This window comes from Pseudozyma hubeiensis (assembly GCF_000403515.1).
Source record: "Pseudozyma hubeiensis SY62 DNA, scaffold: PHS47, whole genome shotgun sequence".
NCBI lineage: Eukaryota > Fungi > Basidiomycota > Ustilaginomycetes > Ustilaginales > Ustilaginaceae > Pseudozyma > Pseudozyma hubeiensis.
Window position 1 is genome coordinate 1 of NW_012133829.1, and position 20,486 is coordinate 20,486.

Sequence of the window (20,486 nt, forward strand, 5' to 3'; positions counted from 1 at the left end):
CCCCCTCCACTCCCTCCTCCCCCACCCCTCCCCATCTTCCTCTTCCTCATCACAAAGAACGCCGCCAACGATCCGGCAAAGATCACCACCAGCCCTCCGGCCACGATCACCCAACTGCTGTTCTTCTTGAGCCCCGAGATGTAGCCCGTATCCGCTTCCGGCTGGACGCTGATGGGCACGCTGCCGTTGTGGTTGGTGAAGTCCACGTGCGACTCTCCCTCCGCCGTGCCGTGGTCCGACGGCAGATGGGCCGTCGGTTTCTTGAGCTGGGCCGTAGACGTGTAGCTGGGAGGAAGCTTGACGATGGTCGTCTCGGGTGCGGCTGGCAGCTTCTCGTGGTACTCGACCGAGTCCTCGGGGAAGTTCCAGGCGACCGCCTTGGATGCGTCGATGGATGCACCCCACAGCGACATGCTCCATGCGTAAATGTTGCCCACCTTATTCGGGTGCGCCGGGTCAAACACACGCAGCTTCCACTCGCCCACCGGCGACTCGTCCCAGTGCTTGAGCGTCATGAACGACCAGCCGGGGAATCCGGTGTCCGCGTCGTCGTATCGTCTCGACCGCGCCAAAGCCGATTTGGTGCCGTGAGGCGAGGTAAGCTCGACGTTGACATCGCCGCGACGCTGATGTGTGATCCACACCCGGACCGTGACGTGCTCGACCGAGGCTAGGTTGGCACCCTTGAGCTGTTCTTCTGTGATCGTGTAGGTCGACTCGGTGCCGGACTCTGTGATGAGCGTCTCTGTCGCTGGCAGCGTGATGTTAGGAGATTCAAGCCAAGCCTGCGGGTTGACCAGCTTGTGGCGTTTGGCTTCCTCGACAAACTGGTAGGCATCGAGAACGCCGTAGCCGTACTTGTGGTTGAAGTGACGACCTGCCTGCGTCTGCTGCCAATCGGGATCCTCGTGGTTGAACTTGACGGCGCTGCGCACAGCAATGTGCTGCACATCCCTCCACGTCAGCTCGGGCCGCACGCTCAGACCGAGCGCAATCACTCCTGCAGCGAGCGGAGCAGCGGCGCTGGTGCCGCCATGGGAGCCCGTGCATCGATTGACCCCGTTCCAGGCGACGTCGGTGGTGTGGATGTGGTCTCCGCTTCCGGAACTCCAGCTGGTGGCGATGATGGCTGAGCACATCTCCGAGTACCACGGATGCTGCCCTTCGCGGTCGACAGCGGCGATGGTCATCGAGTAGATTGAGTTCGTGTAGCCGTCAAAATTGCACTGATCGTCCGACGCACCACCATTGCCGCCAGCAAATACAAAGACGCTGCCCTTGCCGTCCCGTCCGTTCTGCACACCGTTGAGCATGGCCTTGGCGATGAGGCCCTTGGGCGCATCCATGCTACGACCGTCGTCGGGCGGACCCCAACTGCAGCTGTATATGTCGTTCTCCTGGTAAGCGTAGTTGAGTGATGCCGCTTCGTCGACGTCCGAGATGGGACCCGAAAGGATACGGACACCGGATACTTTTGCCTGGTAGGCGACGCCAACGCCGCAAACATCGTTCTTGACGGCAGCGATCTCACCGGCACAGCGTGTACCGTGCTGATCGTCGCTCTCGCGTGGCTCCGGTAGCTCGGTGTGTGAGTTAAAGTCGTAGCTACCTGGCGCGTAGAAGTTGTCCTTGAGATCCGGGCTGTGCATGTCGAGACCATCGTCGATGAGGCACACCTTGATGCCGTTCCCCAGGATGCCCTGATCCCAGACCGCGGTCACGTTGAGGTCGTTGCCCGTCTTGCGGTCGTTGGCAAGATGCCATTGATCGGTAAAGATGGGATCCTTGATGTCGAATTTGGACATCAGATCGGCGGTTTTGGCGGTGGGAATGACGGGAGGTCGTGGTGATGGATCAGCAGACCTCATGCGAAATGGCCAGCCGTCTGGTGCGGGTATGGGATCGCGAATCTCGGGATAGAGGTGGGGCATCTCTGCGGGGTCGTAGATGACGTTTCGCTTGTGTCGGCGCCTGACCTCTTGACGCTCGACCGCTTTGATGGAGAGAGCGGCAGAGTGTTGACGCTTGGAGAGCTTGTTGGAGGTGGTGAATCCAGGCTCTCGCGCTGAGCGTCGAATGTGAGACCATCGCTGCAAGACAGGGTCTTGGTATTCAGGAACATCTGGACGGGTCAGAGGGGATGTGGAAGCGAACGAGGATGGCCCGACATGGTCACGCTTTGCAAGCTCATCCACCGACTCTCGGAGGGGCTTCTCTGAGCGTACCAGCCAGTGATTTGGCAGTTCACCTGCTCGCTCGACAAATTCGGCGCCGAGTGATTCTGCAATGTCGCGAGGATCGACTTGCTCGCCTGCGCGGGCGTGCACCTCGACGACGTAGTAGTGATGTGTGCCGTAGGATCGTTTAGAGGGGAGAGGGACGGTGCGTTTCTGATGTGACCACGGATGCTGCGCCGAGCGCTTGTGATGCTGCACAGCATGTTGCGACCCTGCTTCGTTCGAGCAGCTCCTGGAAGCGAGAGAGACTTGGCCATTGTCCTGTGTCTCAGCGGCTGAAACAGCGAGGATGCCGCCAAGAAGGAGCGAAAGGGAGGCGGACAACTTGATGACCTGCATGGCTACGAGCAGCGTGTCAGCCGAGATGTGAAGAGACCGACGATACCGGCTGTAAGGTGTCTTTGTCGCAGCTTCTTCAAGGATGTGGATGCTAGCTATGCGTCAAGCAACACCGTGCGAGATGAAGGGATTCGCTGTGCTGCGATGTCGTTGAGCCGCGATGAAGATAGGAAGCTCCTACAATCCCAGCAACATGAGCAATGGGACCGGGGAGTGGTTCGGAAGCAACAAAGACCGTTTGCGAGGGAAGCTAGCCGTCGCTGAATGTGCAAAACAGCAGGATGTCGATAGTATGATCAAAAGCAGGGAGGGTTGGAACAGGATCGACAGTGGCAATCTAAGTGGCCTGTGTGCTCTTGAAGCAAAACCAAATTCAGGGTCGTGGTTGTGTCCGTCGGTAGTGCGTGTGACTGTGTGTGACAGAGTGCGTGCGTGAGAGAGGCAGAGTGAGTTGGAAGGAAAGCGCTCAAATCACAGAATAATCGGATCTTGCGCTTGAGTCTGTAAACCGCTTAATTCATTCTGGATCGGCTGGCTGGCACTAGACCCGGCGCGCCTGCCAGGCGTCGAGGAAGCTATGCAAGTGCCACATGCAATCCTTCTGCAGCAGCAGCAGCTGTCCGATTAATTTTGGGTTGGAAATTGCTCACGTCACGGCGACAAGCACAGCAAGGCAGGATCGACCGCACGCTTTTCCTCGCGGTGCGGGTGCTGCTGCTGCTGCTGCTGAATGCAAGGGTTCTTCCTCGCTTCGTCAGGACGCAACACAGCGTTGATCAGCTCATACGATGCATCCAACGAGCTTATGTTTCTCCAGTGATCGCCCCTCGGGTACTGTCGCCGCACGACCAATCAACTTAAAGTGTGGATTCGCTGGCAACAGTTGTGAAGCCCCCGATGATCTGAACCTTCGCAGCGCCGATGTCGCAACCCTTGGCATTGCTTTAGCTCACAACCAGACTTTTCAGAACACACACTCACATGATCTTACGTAGAGATGGGGAATAGCAAATGTCCATGCATAGCATTGCGAAGTGAATGAATCGGAATACAGTATGACAGCCTCCAAGAGCGCGAATGAATCGGAAACTGATTTACAGCGCATCGTGCTCATCGGCGAGCGAGCGCTTGCCCTCGTCTTTCGGTGTAGGTGCATACCGCCTCGCCAGTCCATCGGCTACCGCAGCGACCAGCTCCACTGAGCTCATGTCGATCGCGGCCCTCTTGGCGAGTTGTCTGCGGACCAAGTCAGCCAATGCGCCGTAGTCGGCTTCTGCACCTTCCGTGATGGCTCGACGGCCTGCACTACCGCCCCCACCAAGAATGTTACCGAGCGAGCCGCCGAGCCCGCTGAGGACGCCTTGCAAACTCGACGCGCTCAACGGGCACGGGAACGAGATGTTGCGGTTGATGTTGACCGGCACGGTGATGCTGAGCACCTCAACGTCCACCTCAACCTTGAACAGGAAGCTCAGATCGCCGCCGCCCGATCCGCCCGTCAGACCGCAGTCTGAAGCAATGTTCTGAATAATGCTGAAATCAGGATCCTCGCTTTGGCTGTACCTGATCTGGAACGGGAATACCACCGTTGTGTTGGCGTTGGCTCGGATCGCTTGGTTTGTTACAAGACCATGCCCAAGCGCAGTCGACTGATCCGCCGAATCGTACGCCGTGGCGTTGAGCTTCTTGATGTTGGCCGAGATCGAATTGGGATTGCTGACAGAGATGTCGACACTGACGTTGAAGGAGAACGCACCGTTCTGGTAGCTCACCGCGTTCTGATTCGGCACACTCACGCCCGAGATAGCCACGTTGGGTGGACGAAGGAACATGACGATCAGAAGGATGATCGACACGATAAAGATAATGGCGAGGATCAGGTTGCCGATCAAGATCCTGAAGAACTTGGCAGGGCAGCTCCGCGATGAAAACGCGCGCTTGTCGTCCTTTGTCCAGATCGAGTTGCCGCTCGCACGCTTGGCAGCGTACGGGCTGCCGTAGTTGCCCTTCTCTGCCGACATGTTGTGATCGTCAATTGCACTAGCGCCAGCGCGGGTGTCCGAGTAGTGATGGTCGTCGTCGTAGCTCTGCTGATGATCTCGATGCAAGGTGCGCGCCGGATTGCTGTCGTGGCTGTCACCCAGATCGTCGCGGTAGTGGTCGTGGTCCTGCTGAGAGTAGTAAGGAGCGTACTGATGCTGAGGGTCAGCAGAGTAGGGGTCGTGCGTGTAATCGTCGTTGGCTCGTGGCAAGGTCGATGAGACTTGGGCTCGCGGACTCTGGAAGGCGTACGACATGGTGGAAGGGAAGACCACAGGATTCTTTAGAGGGATATGTGTGTAGTAGAAGCTTGTCGGACGGTGACAACGACCCTGTGTCGCACCGGTTCAGCGTCAGCTACGCCAAGGGTACTGCTGCAGAGCGCAATCGAAAAAGACCCTATTTTAGCTCTTGTCGACGGTGCGAGCGGTTTCGATTGTGTAGCCGATGAAACGTTCCGAAACGGCAACCGTAGCCAGGCAAATCGAGCGAGGATGGATGATTGCAAGACGGCCGCCGCACCAGTTCTGTTGTGGTGCGTCGTCGGTGTGAGCAAGAAGCGGTGTCTTGGAAATCACTCTTAGACTGGAAATTGTGGAGCGTCTTACGCGCTCGTGCTGCGCTATCTCCTTCTGCCCCCCGGACACAGCCTCTGCGATACCATGCGGAGACGGCCAAGTCCAAGTTTCAAAGCTGTGCTGCTCTAATTTTTCGAAATATTTTATAAAAATTAAAATTGATCACCGTCTCAGGGTCGAGCTATATCGCCTCGCCCTAGCCTGTGCTGTGGCTTGCCGATCCACCAGGGTCGATTCGAGTCGGCGTTTGATCATGGCATGACACGGTGAGAATCTATAGAAGTTGACCGTGCCGGCAGCACTGCATTTTTGCGCGACACAGACAAAACCGGTCTCCAACACATCACCGATCCGTCATGCTCATAATTCGATTGCTCAACGTGTAAGTCGAGGATGCACTCTGGAAGGCCGTTTCGTGTTGCAGGCTCTCTGCACAACTTCCTCACGACGCCCCGCTTCGTATGAGGAGCCACTCACTGCACAAGAACAATGAGTGCATCGATGCATCGGTGCAAAGCAAGCAACGCAATTTGGATTTTCGTTACAGCTTGGTTCCTTCCTTCTGGTGGGGCTCTACTTCTTCTTGCCCTTTTTCTTCTTCTTCTTGTTCTTTTTGCTGCTCGAGCCAGAGCCACCTCCAGGAGCCGAATCGTTGGTGGTCTCGTTCGCATCGCCATCCGCTTCTCCTTCCGCATCGTCGCCATTGATATCGCCATCGTCATCATTGTCGCCTTCTCGATCAACATGTGCTTCTGCTGGTGTCACAGCGTGATCCGGAACTTGCTCGGAGGGTTCCGTGGTATCAGTCGGTGAAGGGATCCTTGAGGCGTCGCCATCCACCTTCGCAGCTTGCTCGTCGGCGGGCTGTGCTGCAGCGCTGTCACTCGTCGGGCCCAGCTCACTCGCTTCTGCTTCCTTCGAAGCATCCACGACCGCTTTCTCCGATGCTTCAGCAGCAGAATCTGCGCGGGTCTCACCAGCGGCTGTTTTCGTGAGAGGATCGGAGGTTCTCTTCGGCTCTTCCGACTCTTTGAGCTGCTGCGCGTTGCCAACTGTTCCCAGTGAATTTTGTTTTTGAGGTTGACTTTCGGCCAATGGCTCGCTCGCACTTGACTGGTCGATGTTTTCTGCGACGTTGGCCTCCGGAAGAGTCGTATCCGCTGCTGCAGCAGCGAGATCGACAAGTGCCGTCTCGGATGGTTGTGCAGCGGCGGTGGTAGTCGTCGGAGCTTCAGGTTGGCTGCTGGGTCGAGCCGCCGACGAAGACTGCTGAGCTCGCTTCCTTGCGGCTTCAGCGAGTCGCTCCTTCAATGACATTCTCCCAAGCTTGACTGGCGTTCCTGCTGGCGTCGAAGCACCGCTACGAGCCGGGGATGCCTCAGCTGCAACTGCCGCCGCAGAAAAGCTGTCCTTCTTGGGTGTCGAAGGTCTACGTGTCTCGCTCTCCCCCAAGCCGGCCGAGGCGCTGACCAAGGACGTCTTGATTCCCGCATCTGAGGCCTCATCTGGCTTCGTGGTGGTCGTCTTAGCCACCTGCGTGGCTTGATCCTGTGCCCCGTCGTGCGAGGCGACGGGAGTAGCAGCATCTGCATTGGCTTGGCTTTGCTCATCTTGGGGACTATGGCCGGTATCTGCAGCCTCGTTCGGAGTTGCCTTCTTTACGGGCTCGATCGCGTCGCCCGCCTCAGGGGCCGCAGAAGGGTCTGCGAGGTCAGAAGAAAATTTGCCTCCCTCCTCGAGCACCCTTGCGACTGCTTCGGGAGCAGGAACAACCGGCGCCACAAGATCTTCTTCCTCTCCTGCATCCGTGTCCCCCGTCTGGACGATTACAGAAGCTGTCGACTGGATCTCATGGCCCTTCGACGGCGGCGTGGGCGGTACGCCGCTGGCTTCTTCCTCGATGCTCCTTGCAACCGATGTCGAGAGCCCCTTGGACGACTCGGGAGCGGAACTTGCCGCCTGCTGGCTCCCTAGTGTTGCGCTAGCCGGCTGCTGCTGCTGGATCTGCAGGCTGGTGCGCGGCGTCGACTCCACTGATCGCTGCGTCTCACCTGGTGTAGAACTCGGTGGCACGTCGGTGGAGGCTCGAGGACTGCCGGACTGGTTCAGCTGTTGTTGCTGACGCCGAGCAAAAATGTTCGGGATTCGCGGCTTGTACGTCACCGGCCCAAATGGCGAAGCTGCAGGCTTGTCGAGGGCTGGCGAGCCTGGAACAGACTCGCTATTCGGAGTCGAGGGTCCGGTGGACGCGGAAACATTCACGGCCGGCGCCGCATGGGGGACGTGCTTGGTAGCCAGGACCTGTTGCAGGGCTTCGTCCTTCCATTCCACGTGCTTGAGGACGGACAATTTGGTCTCAAGATAGCGAACATCGGTCTGCATGCGATCAATGGCCCGCTGATTTTTAATCGGGATCTTCTCGAACTCTTGAGCGATACGTGCATCTGTGGCACGCAACACCTGGCCGATGACATGCTCTACAACGACAGGCTGGAGATACTTGCTCAACACCTTGTGCAGTGTCGCAGTCTCCTTTACCAGATCCGCAGCGTACCTGTTCGGTTCAGCGTCTTTGTTTTCGTCTTCTTGTGGCTTCTCGTCGGCGGCCGCTTTGTCTGCGTTCCAATCGAGTGCACTCAGCGTGCGGCAGTGCACCGTGAGGCGATCCGACATGATGGCGACGAGCTTGGCGTGAATCTCGTACTGGTGCTCCTGGAAATCGCGACGTAGCTTGTCAAACTCCGTGAGCATGACGGCTTGCTTTGGCGACAGGTGCCTGCGCACTGTTTCGCGAATGTAGGGGATAAGCGAGATCATGATCGACAGCGACTGTGACGCCAGCGCCAAATGTTTGGCGGTGATGTTCTTGAGGCCAGCGGATCGCATGGCACCAGCACCGAGCACGACCTGGCAGGTTCGCGAGTTGAACTGCTTGAGAAATTCGACCACCCTCGCCATGGCTTCCGTGGTGAGCAAAGGCAAGTTGATCACGACTTTGAGATAGTCGACGAGCAGCGCCAGCACATCGAGACTGGCATGCACGACAAAGTACTGCCGATCCTCGATGTCCAATGTTTTGGTCGAACTGGCTGCTTGATCCACATCGGTATCTCCTGTCGCCTCCACTGTCGCGTCCGACTGACCGTCGCCGGCAGTGACGACAAAGTCGGAGGGGTCTTGGACGGCACTGCTGACGATCTGTCGGATTTGACTCTGAATATGCGCGCCAACGTCTGCCTGCGCCCATGTCTCCTCTTCGACCGCCTTGGCGGCGCGCTCAATGCGTCGACGATGAAAATTAGCAAGGAAGCCCTTGGCCTGACCAAGGACGGTGCCTCGCAAGCCAACGATCATCTTTCGGCAGAGCTGTTCGGAAGACAGTACGAAGCTCCAGCAGAGCTGGAAGACGACAAGGAAGGGCGGCAACTCAAGGGCTGCATGCGTTGTGGCTCGAAGTGTGAGCAGACGTGCGCACAGACTGTGCGCCTGTTCGGCTGAAGCAACCACCACGTCGGAAAGCTTGGCTGGCAGAGCGGTCGGAACTCCTCTTGGCATGGTGGGCGGTGAGGGTAGCTTGGTTGAGGGAGCGACACCTGACGATAGAGGATCGGCCTTGTCGTCACCTACCGCTGTTGTCTCACCATGGCTCGACGACGATTCGGAAGCCAGACCGTTCAAGATGCGTAGGACGAGTGTGCATTGAGCATCAACGCCCTTGAGGCACTCCATCAGCGTCTCGAATAGATTTCGGCTCACGTTGAGGAAGGTGCCATGCTCGAGATCTCTAATGCGTGCGGCAGGTGCTGGCAAGTCGTCGTGGTCGTCGTACTTGGGCAGATCCTCGGCAAGGAGCCACTTGACCGTCTCCGCCATTTCTTCGCCGGACTGCGACAGCGTCTCCTTCCACGTCTCCCTGACTGCTCGAATGGCCACATCACGGTACGATGTCACTGCCTTTTCAATGCCTTCGGTTCTGGCGAGCCCAACGACGAGCGGCGCAATGCGGGAGGCCAAGTCGGAGTCGTGCGAAGAAAGAGTGCGAGCGGAGTGGCCAAAAGGCGATGTCGGTGTCTTTGCCGGTGTAAGCGGTGGCTCTGAAGCTGTGGTTTCTGATTGAAGCGTGAGACCGCCGGACTGAACCGAGTCAGTGGCAAAGTAGATGTTGCCGTCCGCCGATGAAGTGGAAGCATTCCGGTTCTGGGAAAAGTTTTCAAGTCGCGTTTCGATGTCCTGTCGAAGGATCGCAACGAGATTTTGCTCCAGCATACCGGACAAGGCCTGTTCCATTTCATGGAGCTGCGGAGAGACGCTTGCCAGACATTGCAGGTTAGAGAGTGTGATCACAGGGTCTGTCCTTGTTGCGCCGTTCATATCAGTCTTGACTGGCCCATCGTGGCCATCGGTGCGGCGGAGAGTAGACCTGAGTTTGTTGAGTAGATCAAGCGCTTCTTCGGTCTCGCCCTGCTGTAAGAGAAGTTGAACCAGATCGCGACGCTCGACCAGCTGGCGGACGTCCTGGACTACGGCCTGTTTGCGTTCGAGCTGTCGTCGGTGCTGCTGTTGCTGAACAACTTTGAGGCCCTTCTTCGCTTGGTTCTCGTCGATGTGTTCGAGCTCGGACTTGAGATGGTCGATCTTGCGAAGGCAGCTCTCTGCCTCGGCATTGAGATCGTTGAGGTTCTCAAGGGCGGCAAAGAAGGAGGACGACTGCTGGCCGATCTCGATGATCAGATGCTGCTCGATGACGTCGGAATAGTAGCTGAGCTTCTCTTGGAGCATCTCATTCAACGCAACATCGTATTCAGGAGCACCTCCATTCTGCTCTGAAGGGGACGTGGTAGCGACCTTGTAGCGTTCGGTGACTTGGTCGAAAGTGTACGGATTGCCGAGGTCGAACTCCTCGGAGAAGAAGACCTGGGGTACAGCACTGAGGTTGGGGAGACGCTTCCGAGCTTGAGGCGGTGGAACAGCCTGAAGGTCGGAGGAAAGAGAAGCGATACTGTTCGTGGATCGGTGCCGTGAAGTGTGCTGGCCTAGTGGTTCCGAATCGTGCGAGGAATCGTGGGCGGAAGAGCGTCGCTGTTGCCGTTGCTGCTGCTGTTGCTGTTCGATGGTGGCCTTGCCCTGCCGACCCATGCTCTGATTGCGCATGAAGCGGTCCCACTCTGGTCGTACAGAGGACAAGTAGGAGTCGAGCTCGGCCTTTTTGACCTTTGGGATGTCGGCGGGGACATGATTCGGTGTTACGGGCGGGAAGCGAGATGACTTTGGATCGATGGGATGCTGGCGCTTGGATGGGTTGTTCAGGACGGTCGAGACGGCGTTGAAGCCAGTCAGAGCGAGCGCCGGTGAATTGAATCCAGAGACGGAAAGGCTGAGGGATGAGCTTGCCGCACCTGCGGATGAGTAGATACCTCTGCCCAGCCGCGAAGCGAGGACGCTGGAGGCGAAAGCGGTGCTATTGATGGTCGAGTCGGCTTCGGAGCCCGGACTTCCAGGGCTGGTGATACCATTGCGGAAGTGAGTAGAGCTCGCCGTCTGATCGCCCGCAGAAGTGGAAGGCATACCGGCGTTGCGACTCAAAGCAACCGCAGTCTCATCGACGCCCGTGGACATGATGCTGACTTTGCCAGCTAGAGCTCGGCGTGTAGCCCATCAAGCAGGATCCGATGGTCCAAAGCCGTTGTAAGAAGCGTTCCTCGCGCTGTGTCTCTGTCAGCGAGTCGCTAATTATGACAGAGATAGATGACGATGGCGACGACGCGAACGAGCCCGGGTCGATTGGCGTGTCAAGTGTTGGTTGTTGGTTTGTGTGAGGTTACTTCGTTGGCCCTTGCTTGCATCGCTTCCATTGCTGCCAGAAGATTTGAAAATATACTGTTACGGCTCTGCAAGTTACAATATGTCTGAAAAGGTCAGCTGCACGGATCAGCAAAGGCCCAGCCAAATCAGAGAGAGGGCCCGGAAAAGCCGAATTGCACAAGGACGTGTCTCGGCATGGCCACTTCCGCACACACCGAACAGCAGGCTGCTGAGCTTGGCTCGCAGCCCGGCCGGTCCACGCCTCAGCTGAATTCCTCCATCAAGACGGCTAGGCGAAAATCGCGACTACCGACAGTGCCGTGTTGAAGCCTTGTGACGAGCCAGTCGCGAGCCGAAGTTGGTGTGACTGAGAGGCTTCGACGTGTTGACTGCCAGAATCCGAGCTTGCGCAGCCAAGTGACATAGGCGGACATGCAATGTGGCTGCAAGAATGTGCGTGTGCGGCTGGCGTGGCTGGCTGCAAGTTATTTGGTGCCTGACGCTAGACAAGCAGTATTTTACAGAAGCTAAAGGCGGGGGCGCTGACGAGCTTCTTGACTGGACGAAGGAGGTGGAATGAGAATTATCATCAGCCCGCCTTTCGAAGTCCGACAGAACCCTCTTGTCATCGCCACCGGCCAAGACTTTCTGCTCGGTCGGCTTGCCAACCCCAACTTTTGGTGACTTCGGCTCGACCGACGCAACCGAAGCAACAGCGACCCTTTACCGTCCGTCGGTCCTTCCGCTAGAAGACGTATGCTCACTCGCTCCCCACACCGGTCGTCTGTCTCTGTCATTCGGCTCGACGGGAGACATCCGAAGGGCAGCAAGGCCGGCCACACGCACGATCCCTCCTCACCTTCGCTTGCATCCTCGATTCACTTCAACCCCAGTCTCGTCCACCACCCTGTCGATCTGCCTCTCCCTCCGATCCCTCATGCCACGACCATAGCGTCGGCGAACCACTTTCATTTTGGTCGCGATCCGGCCTGCTAATTTTGGATCGGCCGCGACGCAGCAAACCTGACCAGACCATCATCGCCGACCTCGACGCTGCCTCGCTCGCTCGCTCGCCCAAAATGGCGTATCCGATGGCATTCCCGCCCACCGCCATGCGGCCTCTGCCAGGTGGCACTACACTCGTGTCGGCGCAACCACCAGCTCCAGCGGCTGCTGCGGTCATGACCACCGAGTCCTTTGACGCTCCCGAAGGCATGTACGTCTGCACCTCGCGCTTCACGCCACCACCACAGCCCATGATCCATCTCAATCCTGTGCCCACCACTCAACTCGGTCTCTCGGCCGTCTACCCGACGCCTCGAGTGTCTAGCGTCAGTCTTCGATATCCGGTCTCGTCCAAAAAGGCGTCCGATTCCAGCGCAGCCGACTTCGCCTCTGCGCCATCGCTCAGTGTCCTTCTCGAAGCGCCCCTCGCATCCCAAGGTATCGACGCTCCTTCATCGAGCCTCACAGGCGGATTGCCGCCAGGCAGCGCAGGACCATCGGCGGGTATAGCTGGCATCGGTGGCCCCGGCATGGGCTTCTCGGGTCTCGGCGAGACCATGGGCAAGCTCAATGCCAAACCTGCGCGTCCCAAGAACAGTCTCAAAAACACCTCGAGCAACTTTGTCAACCGCATGATGACCCACCCGGACCTCGCCAAAATTCTTGCCGCCCGCACCGATGCCGAGCACTTCACTTTCCTCACCAACGCCCGCTCCTTCTTCTGGCTAGCGGACACGAATGGCAGGACAAAGGAGAGTTTGGCTCGTATCACCTTCGGCGCCTCCCCATCTGCCCATGATGTCAACCAGTTCACGCGCTCGCACGACCGTCTCGACATTGTCATCGGCTTCGTCACTGGCGATTTGGTCTGGCTCGATCCAATTGCCTCGAAATACTCGCGCATCAACAAAGGTGGGTGCATTACGAGCTCGGCCGTCACGCAGGTGCGCTGGCTACCCGGAAGCGAGAACCTCTTCATGGCAGCACATGCAGATGGAAGCATTCTTGTGTACGATCGCGAGCGCGAGGATTCGAGCGACTTTGTTGCAGCTACCTGGGAAGCTTTTGCTGGTGACACCCCGTCGTCATCCAGCGCTGCTCTTCAGTCCGCCATCGGCGTACCCGGCACCCCTTCCTCGGTTGCTATGTCGGCCAGTCAGACCTCTGCATCGAACGCGTCAACTTCCTCGAACCCAGCCGCAGGAGCGGCATCCGGAATCGCGCTTGGGTCTGGCATCGCTGAGTCCCGTCCAATGATGGGAACTCGCACGGTAACGAGCTCGACCACCACCACTACGACGCAGACCGACGTTGGCGACACGAACTTGTCCACCAGCTCCGGCAGCGTCACGAACCTTTCGAAAATGAGGACCGGCGTTGCTCCAGGTACGCTTTCGCAGCGACGGCAGGCGGCCGACTCCGGCTCCGGGGGGCAGCCGCTTCTCCTAGTCACAAAGCCAGGCGCCGTGCCAATCACATCTGGGTTGCCCTCCGGAGGCTCTTTGCACTCGCGCGAATACCAGCAGGCAGCGGCTGCAGCTGCCGTCGCCGCTGCCAACGCGGCTTCCAATGGCAACGGACTCTCAGGTAAAGGCAAAGAGACGTCATGGTCGCGCCTCAACCCTGTCTCGCACTGGGCCGTTTCAAAAACGCGCATCACCGACTTTGCCTTTTCGCCAGACTACTCGCACGTGGCCCTTGTGGCCGAAGACGGCATCCTTCGCATCGCTGACGTCAACTCGGAGCGTTTGCTCGACACGTTTGAATCGTACTTTGGAGGATTCAATTGTGTTGTCTGGTCTCCTGATGGCAAATTTGTGTTGACAGGAGGCGAAGACGACCTGGTTACCGTGTGGGCTCCCCGCGAAGGACGCATAGTTGCAAGGTGTCAGGGTCACACGTCGTTTGTCACCGGACTTGCATGGGATCCTTGGCGATGGTCTTCGGACGATCGAACCTATCGATTTGCGTCTGTCGGGGAGGATTGCAAGATGATCCTGTGGGACTTTTCCAGTGCCGCGCTCAACCGTCCCAAGACGTATGCCCCGCACAACGCCAGTCACCGACGAAGCTCTGTCGGTCTTGGATCTACCTACTCGCTCGTCGACAAGCACGGGTCGTCGGCCTTTGCGCGCTCTCCAGGTTCGGTGTACACTGGTCGACGCATGAGCACGAGCACTGGCTTGGCATCTTCGGCGCTCGCAACCGTCACAGACGACACGATCCGACATCCCGCACTGCCGCGCTCCGAGGTTGCCATCCTTCAACCTGTTGTCACCGTGGATGTGGACGGCGAAATTCCGGCAGGGATTCGATTCGGGCCGGACAAGGTCATGATCGTTCGCAAGAATGCGGCCATCGACACTTTCACACGTCCTCTGCCCAAACGGCCAACCAGCGTGGTGGCTTCGTCGTCAATCGGTGCGGATAGGACTTCATTGCCAGCAGGTGCGCGAACGAATCGGTTGCCGCTAGCATCTCGGAGTGCACGTGCTCCTCCACCGCCTTTGAACCTTGCCGCCAGTGCGGCCATGTCAGGTCACTCTCAGCAGTCATCAGCGACGACGCCGACGACGCCGAGACACGCGATTCACAACGGTGCAGCGGCAGGTGTCAAGAATGGTATCACAGCCTGAATGTAGCTGCGCTACATGCATTGCATTTCATTAGATGATCATCGCATAAGATCAGAAGAGTGTCCCTTCTCGCACAGCGTCGTGCAAAGCTTGTGAAGGGCTAGCGTTGCTGCTGCCGTTGGCGGTGCCGCTCTGAGCTGGTCGAAGATAATTGAGCTCCAACTCGATCAACTCCATCACAGTACGAAGCGTACGTTTCTCCCACTCGCCCCAAATCACTGCGCTGTAAAGCATGGTTGTCCCCGCCCATCCTGCGACTACTGCTAGCAGCACGAATACGGGATTGACGCCACCCAAGGGCTGAAAGATGCTTGCTATGATCAGACCGATTGCGACCAGAAGGGCCGTTCCAAAGACGTAAAAGTGAGACATTTGGTTGGAACGACTGGCGGCGAAAGCTCCGGATAGAGCGTGCAGGGTGGATGTGAGGATCCGGTGTTGAGAGGGCTTGTCGTTGGTTGTGGAGGGTGAGATGGTGTCTAGGATGTCGAATGTGGAGGCGACGCCGAAGTGGTCGGAGAAAGAGCATTGGTGAGCTGGGATGATGTCGGTGATGACGACGGAGGAGGAGGTGCATGCGAGACGACCGCGGCCAGATGCGGATGCTGAGTACGACGTGGAACCAGGTTGCATTTCAACGGGGCCGCGGAAGAGGACGTAGTCGAGCCTCTTGCCTGCGCCCCGCGTTGCACGTTCGTCGAGATTCTTTCCGGTGGTCCAGGTGTTGAGAGGAGAATCACAGGTGACGCCGAGTTCCTCGATAGCTCGCTGTGGATTTGGCGGCGCAAATCCGTGTCCGCCGATCCTCGACGCGTCCTCTCCCTGATCCAAAGACGTCGCTTGCTCCGGTAGCTGAGGATGCGAGTCCAAGAAGCTATCATACAACCCGCCAACGTGTCTCATCAGTCCAATCGCCAACGATGGAGGTGTAGAGTTGAGATCTCCCACACAAACCACATGTCGCCCTCGACTTGCGCTGTTCCGACATTCCTTCGCGAGCTCGAAGGCCTGAGTGATACGATGCGACCTCTTGTACTCTGGACCATCTTCGCCGCCTGCTGCTATGAAATGAGTATTCCAAACGTCCAGCAACCCCAATCTCGGATGATCAACGGTGACACATCCACACGCTTTCCCCACGAACCAGTCCCCGTGTTGTACATGAAGGGGCTGGCCATTGAGCGAATAGGGATGCGTTTTTGTTTCGAGTATGGCCCAGCGAGAGAGAATAGCGAGACCTGAACCAAATGCTCCCGAGTAGAAGAATTTGGAGTGGGGATAGCGGGAGGCGAGCGTGTGCTTGAGGAACCGCCAGTCTTTGGATTCGTACCAGACCTCTTGGAGGCAGACAAAGTCGTAATGTGGAGTCGTGGATGATGCCAGGAGGGAAGCGATGGCTTTGATGCGTTGCAGTCGTAGCTTGGAGATGTACTTGAGACCCCAGCAGTTGAGCGTGAGGACGCTGAGTTGTCGGTCATCCCGTGGTTGGGGTGGGTGAGCAGCATCGGAAGCTGGAGGAAACATGGGCGGCGGGACAGTGCCGGCGACGGAGCTCGATTGCGAAGACACTGGAAGTCTCGGCATCGGTCTAAGTCGAGAGAGAGGAGGGATGCATGGGTGACGGAAAGGAACGATAGCTCTCGGAGATGTTTCCGAAGTGTTGGTCTCTCCATGCGCTCAATGCAGCTGTCGAGACCTCCACACCTTCCTTTGCAAGGTGGGCCGAAATCAGATCGCGTTGTGCTGCCCAAATTTCTGGAGAAAACGGCGGTTCCGATCGTGGAATTTCTCAAGCGAAGCGCAGCCGCCGCCTTTGTCCGGCGTTAGGTATCGGCTTATCTTCGAGCTTCGAGTGTCTTGACTCTCTTCCACCATATCCTTTTCATCGCCTTGCACAAAGGCTCCGTTTACACACATCGATCAAGACCGTGACGCTTCGCCTATCCCCATCCATCAAAAGGCACAGTTCTACATCCTCGTCCAAGCCAGGCATTATTCCGTTTGAGGCACAAACTCGCTCAGTAGACGCATTCGATACCAACCACTTCAATCGTTATAGACTCAGCAACGACACGGTTGCTGCTCTCTATTCATCATGATCAAAGTAAGGACGATGAGGACGCTGACTCCAGTAATTGCTTTCGATACTGACGGATACATTCGATTGACTGCCACCAGATCTGGAGCATGAAGAAGGAAGAAGAGTCGGCCAAGAAGAAGAAGCCAAAGACATCACCGGCGCAACTTAGGGTGCAAAAAGGTATGAGAATGCTACCGCTTTTCTCACGGTACGACGCTGTGTTGAGAACTTACGCATATGAACCTCTGTTGACTTGCGCCCGCTTCCCAGATCTCACCGAACTCGAGCTACCAAAGACGATGAGGACGGACTTCCCTGACCCAGCAGACGTCCTCAATTTCACTCTCACAATCGAACCAGACGAGGGTAAGAAGCAGACCCTGATCGCGACCGTCACCGAGTGTCTGAAACTGACTCAAATATACGATACCCCAACGACGACTTGGCAGGCATGTACAAGACTGGCTCCTTCAAATTCACATTCGCCATCAACAACAACTACCCACACGACCCTCCCAAGGTTAAATGCACGCAAAAGGTAAGTCTCTGTTTCGCTCGCAATTATAGGCTTCAGCTGAGCGCTCATCAAAAGCACCTCTCTTTTATGCATGATTTGACAGATCTACCATCCAAATGTCGACCTTGAGGGCAACGTCTGCCTCAACATCCTTCGAGAGGACTGGAAGCCCGTTCTCAACCTAAATTCGGTCATGGTTGGGCTGCAGTACCTGTTCCTGGAACCAAATGCTGACGACCCATTGAACAAAGGTAAGTTTTGCAACGTTGCGATGGGATAGAGCTTATATCAGGTCACTGACCGCTAAGATGTTTTGCTGGAATTCGTGGCTACAGAGGCGGCGGAGGACCTTCGCAAAGATCGATCCGTATTCGCAAGCAATGTACGAAGGAGTCTTGCCGGTGGCGCTATCAGTAAGTTATACAATCCTCAGCCACAAAAGCTGGACAGAATGTTGACCTCAATTCGCTCTACATCTGGTGTGCATAACAGAGGGTACAACATACGACAAGGTCGTTGCAAAGTGATGGAGGTGTAAGCCAACCGTCATATCACGAACAATGGCGGAGCCGATGTTGAACTCGCTCAAAGGGCATCACTGTACTTCTATCGCCAGCAACACCATGTCTCATACCATTGATCACGATCGCTGAGACAATGCTGTCCCAATGGCGTACGAATACGCTTCGAGCGTTTTGATTGAGCGTGGTTCTGGGGCGACATCTTGCTTTGTCTGGCTCTCTGGACGCAAGAGGCAAGATCGCGTGAGGTGGAGGAGTGAGTCGCGAATTTTTTGGCCATACAGAGCTTTGAGCGTAAAAATTGGACCCTGCATGCTGAAAGCGCACACACCACTGTCCTTTAATCCTCCTGCTCTTGCGAAGTAGATACCATCCACCTTTCCTTTCGTCACTCACAAGCACACATCGGCCCGGCATCTTCATCGCCTATTCATCTTCAGTCTTGAGTATGGGCTGTTGTGCCGCTGAACTTTGCCGTCCGAACAAGACAGAATTTCAAGCGACGGCGCCTCCCAGACCAAACCCCCTACCACGACCACACTCACCATCGTGTGAGGCGAATCTCTTCCGCTACTTCAAGATGGCTTGGCGCTGTTCAGGGGCGACCAACGTCGAGCTGATCAGCAACATGCGCAATCACTCGCTGATCACCTCATCACGCGTATTCGAGGCCATGACCAAAGTCGACCGTGCCAACTACGTGCCATCCAAAAGGTCCGCCTACGAAGATTCACCGCAGAGTATCGGGTTCGGTGCGACGATCTCTGCCCCACACATCCATGCGCTTGCGGCGGAGAATCTTCTTCCCTTCCTCCAACCCGGTGCAAAAGTCCTCGATGTAGGTTCTGGTTCCGGTTACACCCTTGCTATTTTCCACCATCTCGTGAAGGGGAATGGAAAAGTGGTCGGTATCGATCATATCCAAGCACTGGTCGATCAAGCGAATACGAATCTGGGCAAGGACGGGCTGCATGGCGAGTTGAAAAATGGACAGATCGTGAATGCCTGCGGGGACGGCAGGAGTGGCGTGGAAGCGGAAGCACCGTTTGATGCGATTCATGTCGGGGCGGCTGCTCCGGGATTCCCGGAAGCTTTAGTGGATCAGTTGAAGGCTCCGGGCAGGATGTTCATTCCGGTCGAAGAACAGGATGGTTCTGGAAATCAGAACATCTATCAGGTCGATAAGGGGGAGGATGGTGAGGTGAAGAGGAAGAAGATCTGCGGTGTGGTGTATGTGCCATTGACAGATGCTGACAAGCAGTGGAGGTCGTAGCATGCTGAGCGAAACGAACAGCAATCGGGCTCTGATGCAGCGGTACGAGTGCACGAAGCGATCTCTTCCTGATGATCTGAATAGAGCGTAGCATTGCATGTGGTGAAAATGCCAGATCTTTTTGGAGTCGGACATGCCGTAAACGAGGCACAACTGATTCGAGCACCGCCGAGCTACATCGAATCACGATTATTGCTGCTGTTGCTGCTCCAACCACTCTTCCTCATCCTGATCCTTCCCTGGCATGACATCGTCCTCTCCTTCCTTCAACGTCTCGCCGATAGCCTTCTTCAAGAGCCCATACGCCTTGTCCAAATCGTCATTGACAATGATCCAATCGTGTGCGCCCTTCTCCCTCGCATACGCCATCTCCGTGGCTGCCATGGTCAGCCTCTTGTTGACGGATTCCGCCGTCTCTGTGCCTCGACCTATCAATCTCTGCTTCAACGTGGAAAAGGAAGGAGGAGAGATGAAGATGTAGATTGGGTTCAACGAAGGGTGATTTGCTTTGATGAGTTTTACACCTTGAGCGTCGATGTCGAGGATGGCACGACGAGCGGCTGTGCTTCCATCTGCACCCTTAACGCCTTCGGTAGAGACATCAGCGACGGCTTTGGCGGTGGTGCCGTAGCGGTTGCCGCCGAACTTGGCGTGTTCGAGGAAGGCGCCTTGCTGGACGAGGTCTTCGAACTCTTGTTGCGTCACGTAGTGATAGGATTGACCTCGAACCTCGCCTGGTCGAGGATCTCTTGTGGTATCTGCGAAAGGATAGGTGAGACCAACCAAAAAGTAGCAAGAGAAGGAAGGTCAGTCTCTTCGATTGAAGGGTTGTCCGCCAAAGAGCTTGGACAATGACTTACGAGAAACGGAAAAGCCGAAGTCGTTAGGGAACTCGTCAAAGAGCTTCTTGAGCAGAGTGCTCTTACCCACACCGGAAGGACCCGAAAGCACAATAGGACGCTTGTCACTCGGGATGGGAGGAGTCGATGCCCAGTTGGAAGTCGACATGTTGGCGATAGATGCAACAGCCGTCCTCTTGACGGTTTGCGATGATGTTGGTGATGGCAGGCAAGGTCTCGAAGCGGCGGTGCGGAGCGGAGTGATCCAGCGATTCATTCGAGTGCTGCCGGCTTGTCCAAGTATCCAGGAGGCGTGCAAGTTGGTGGTGAGAGCTTGAATGTGGATCGTGTTGCTCTTGACGCTACACTGTGTTACCCTGCAGCTCGGAGACGGTACCCGTTTCTGCGGTCTTCAAAAGAAATTATAGTGGTTAGACTCAAAATTGGCCAAATGTTGCCGAAAAAAAAAGTCCATCGGGAGGCCCGATGTTCGAGCAAACTGGACCCTGAGTCGCGACTTGTGATGAACTGCAAGTCCTTCGGACAGCGCGCTCGTGAGAACAACACTCTGGCTGAGCCCAGACTGAGCCTAGATCAACACTTTCACTCCGACCGTCCA

At 56.7% G+C, this 20,486-nt stretch overlaps 6 protein-coding genes across 6 annotated transcripts; 2 read left to right on the plus strand and 4 right to left on the minus strand.

Moving 5' to 3' along the window:
- Positions 1-3,670: 3,670 nt before the first annotated feature.
- Positions 3,671-4,873, minus strand: PHSY_004996 (expressed protein; the record flags this gene model as incomplete). Its single annotated transcript, XM_012335607.1, has 1 exon — positions 3,671-4,873. The coding sequence occupies one exon, from the start codon at positions 4,871-4,873 to the stop codon at positions 3,671-3,673; it is 1,203 nt and encodes a 400-aa protein (XP_012190997.1).
- An 894-nt stretch (positions 4,874-5,767) lies between these two features.
- On the minus strand, positions 5,768-10,759 carry PHSY_004997 (retrograde transport, endosome to Golgi-related protein; the record flags this gene model as incomplete). The annotated part of the gene is made up of 1 exon (XM_012335608.1): positions 5,768-10,759. The coding sequence occupies one exon, from the start codon at positions 10,757-10,759 to the stop codon at positions 5,768-5,770; it is 4,992 nt and encodes a 1,663-aa protein (XP_012190998.1).
- A 1,328-nt stretch (positions 10,760-12,087) lies between these two features.
- On the plus strand, positions 12,088-14,637 carry PHSY_004998 (hypothetical protein; the record flags this gene model as incomplete). The annotated part of the gene is made up of 1 exon (XM_012335609.1): positions 12,088-14,637. The coding sequence occupies one exon, from the start codon at positions 12,088-12,090 to the stop codon at positions 14,635-14,637; it is 2,550 nt and encodes an 849-aa protein (XP_012190999.1).
- A 51-nt stretch (positions 14,638-14,688) lies between these two features.
- Positions 14,689-16,221, minus strand: PHSY_004999 (hypothetical protein; the record flags this gene model as incomplete). Its single annotated transcript, XM_012335610.1, has 1 exon — positions 14,689-16,221. The coding sequence occupies one exon, from the start codon at positions 16,219-16,221 to the stop codon at positions 14,689-14,691; it is 1,533 nt and encodes a 510-aa protein (XP_012191000.1).
- Positions 16,222-16,824: 603 nt separating this feature from the next.
- Positions 16,825-19,028, plus strand: PHSY_005000 (hypothetical protein; the record flags this gene model as incomplete). The annotated part of the gene is made up of 6 exons (XM_012335611.1): positions 16,825-16,897; positions 16,988-17,083; positions 17,167-17,255; positions 17,338-17,485; positions 17,570-17,647; positions 18,355-19,028. 6 exons carry the CDS (start codon positions 16,825-16,827, stop codon positions 19,026-19,028), a joined length of 1,158 nt encoding a protein of 385 aa, XP_012191001.1.
- A 189-nt stretch (positions 19,029-19,217) lies between these two features.
- Positions 19,218-20,144, minus strand: PHSY_005001 (guanylate kinase; the record flags this gene model as incomplete). The annotated part of the gene is made up of 2 exons (XM_012335612.1): positions 19,218-19,786; positions 19,889-20,144. 2 exons carry the CDS (start codon positions 20,142-20,144, stop codon positions 19,218-19,220), a joined length of 825 nt encoding a protein of 274 aa, XP_012191002.1.
- Positions 20,145-20,486: the final 342 nt, after the last annotated feature.